General features: G+C 63.4%; 1 protein-coding gene across 1 annotated transcript; it reads left to right on the forward strand.

Moving 5' to 3' along the window:
- LOC110388335 (uncharacterized protein C3orf18-like) lies at positions 7–1,870 on the forward strand. Its single transcript, XM_021377497.1, has 4 exons — positions 7–470; positions 1,041–1,066; positions 1,150–1,255; positions 1,504–1,870. Exons 1-4 carry the CDS (start codon positions 360–362, stop codon positions 1,543–1,545), a joined length of 285 nt encoding a protein of 94 aa, XP_021233172.1. The 5' UTR covers positions 7–359; the 3' UTR covers positions 1,546–1,870.

A 2,259-nucleotide genomic window follows, 5' to 3' on the forward strand; every position in this document is an offset into this window, starting at 1 on the left:
GCACGGGCTCCGCAGTGCTGTGTCGTGGTGGGGGGTGGCGGTGCATGGCCAGATTTATTCGGAGGGGAGGGAGGAGGACGGAGCAGCACAGCAGCCCCTGGGTGCTCACCACTCCCCCCCCCCCGGCGCGTTCCTCCCATAGGGCCCCACGCAGGGAGGGCACCCCGCGGGCAGGGTGACGGCACCCACGGGTGCCCCTTCCCGGTGCGTCCTCGTGGCTGAGCGGTGCGTAACCCCCTCCCGGCGCACCCTACGCCGTCATTAGCGGGGCGGCCTCGTCCCCGGAGCCGTCCCCTCGTGCCACCTGTCCCTGTCCCCATGCTGGGAGCAGCCGTCACCGCGCTGCCGCCGCCACGGCCATGAGCAACGCCACGGCTCCCAGCGCTCCCAGCGCTGCGGGCGATTCGCTGGTGGGTTCCGTGCTGGGCCCCTTCGTGCTGCTCACCCTGCTGGGCGCCGTCCTGGCCGCGGTGAGTGCGGGCAGACCCCGTCCCCGTACCCGATCCCAACCGCAGCTCTGTCCCCATCCTCACCTCCGTTCCCAGCCTCATCCCTTTCCCCATCCCTGATCTCATCCCCAACCCCCAAATCTGTCCCTAACCCCACCCCATCCTCAACCCCATTCCTGTCCCCATCGCCAGCCTTAAGTCCATCCCCATCTTCAACCTCATCCCCACTCCCACTCCTGACCCTGTCCCCATCCCCAAACCTGTTCCCTTCCTCAACCCCATCCCCATCTGTAACCCCAACCCTGTCCCAATTCTAATCCCCCTCCCATCCCTAACCCTGCCCCCAATCTCATCTCCAACCTCAGCACCGTCCCTGTCCCCATCCCCAATCCCAACTCTGTTCCCATCCTCAATTCCATCCTCATCCCCATCCCCAACCTTGTCCCAGTCCTCAACCCCAGTCCTGTTCCCATCTGCAACCCCAACCCTAACCCTGTCCCCAATCTTATCTCCATTCTCAACCCCAACCCCATTCCCGTCCCCATCCCCATCCCCACATCCCGCTCACACCCCATCCCGCTCCCCATACAGGTGATGTACGTCCAGAAGAAGCGGAGGTGAGTGACTGGGGACCCCCCCACCCCATAGCCCCCCGGTTCTGGCTGCACCCCATCCCCGCTCAGCCCCATCCTCGCACCAGGTCAGAGCGCCTGCGGCACCGCCTGCTGCCCATGTACAGCTATGACCCCGCCGAGGAGCTGCAGGAGTCGGAGCACGAGCTGCTGGTGGAGGCAGAGGAGCACCAGGTGAGAGGCCGCGTTCTGGGGCTGGGAGCTGATGCTGGGGGCTGGGAGTTGTAGTTTGGAGCTGCCCTCTGGGTAACAGGAGCTGTACTCTGGGACCAGGAGCTGAGCTGCATTTTGGGGATGGAAGCAGCGTTTTGGGGCTGGGAGCTGCATTCTGGGGACGGGAGCTGCATTTTGGGGTTGGGGGCTGCGTTCTGGGGCCACGAGCTGCATTGTGGTGGCTCAGGGCTCCCCATCCCTCCCTGCAGGTGGGTCCCACTTGGGGGTCCCGCGGGGGCTGGAGGGCCTGAGGCTGCCCTGGAGCGGGGCCGGACCCCACAGCTCTTCCCAGCACTGCGGTGGCACGGCACCGGGAGCACCACCAGCGGCCCCATAAGCACCGATGGTAATGGGGCATCTCCCACCTTCCTGCACATTTCTGCTGCTTTTTGTTGAAACCACCCTAAAACCCCCATAAGTGCACCAGGGATGGGGTGGGAAATGCACTGGGGCTGTGACGTGAGTGCAGCCCCAGGGAGTGCCCACAGGCTCCTATCGGCCCTATATGGGGTTTGTGGGGTCGGGACACCCCAGGCTCCCTGGGTGGGGGCAAATAAACGTTTCTCTGCCATAAGAGTGGTGCTGGTGATGGGCAGACCCCCAGGGGGCTCAATCCCAGACCCCATAGGAGGCTCCATCTCAGAGCAGAGCATCAATCCCAGCGCCATCCCAGAGCAGAGCATCCAACAAACGTCCATAAAACGTTTTATTCAAGTAACTGCAAATAGGAAACCAGACGGTTGTTAACAGCGGAACAAAAAAATAAACAGTAATAAACCCCCCCCCTTTCCCCACACTGGCAGCACCCTGAACCCGACGCCGAATCCCCCGGTCCCGCTGCAGCCGTGGGGGTGGCACAGGGGGGGACCCCGGTGTCCCCATACCCCCACCCAGGAGCAGCAGTGACTGAACCCTTAAAGTAACAGTAGAAAAAAACGAATGAACAAATGCCTGAACTGGGGAGA

This window comes from Numida meleagris, chromosome 25 (genome assembly GCF_002078875.1).
Source record: "Numida meleagris isolate 19003 breed g44 Domestic line chromosome 25, NumMel1.0, whole genome shotgun sequence".
Classification (NCBI taxonomy): domain Eukaryota; kingdom Metazoa; phylum Chordata; class Aves; order Galliformes; family Numididae; genus Numida; species Numida meleagris.

Coding starts and splice junctions, on each gene's coding strand:
- LOC110388335 (XM_021377497.1), top strand. CDS start 360: ATGAGCAACGCCACGGCTCCCAGCGCTCCCAGCGCTGCGGGCGATTCG. Junction 471..1,040: donor TGGGCGCCGTCCTGGCCGCG/GTGAGTGCGGGC, acceptor CTCCCCATACAG/GTGATGTACGTCCAGAAGAA. Junction 1,256..1,503: donor TGGAGGCAGAGGAGCACCAG/GTGAGAGGCCGC, acceptor CCCTCCCTGCAG/GTGGGTCCCACTTGGGGGTC.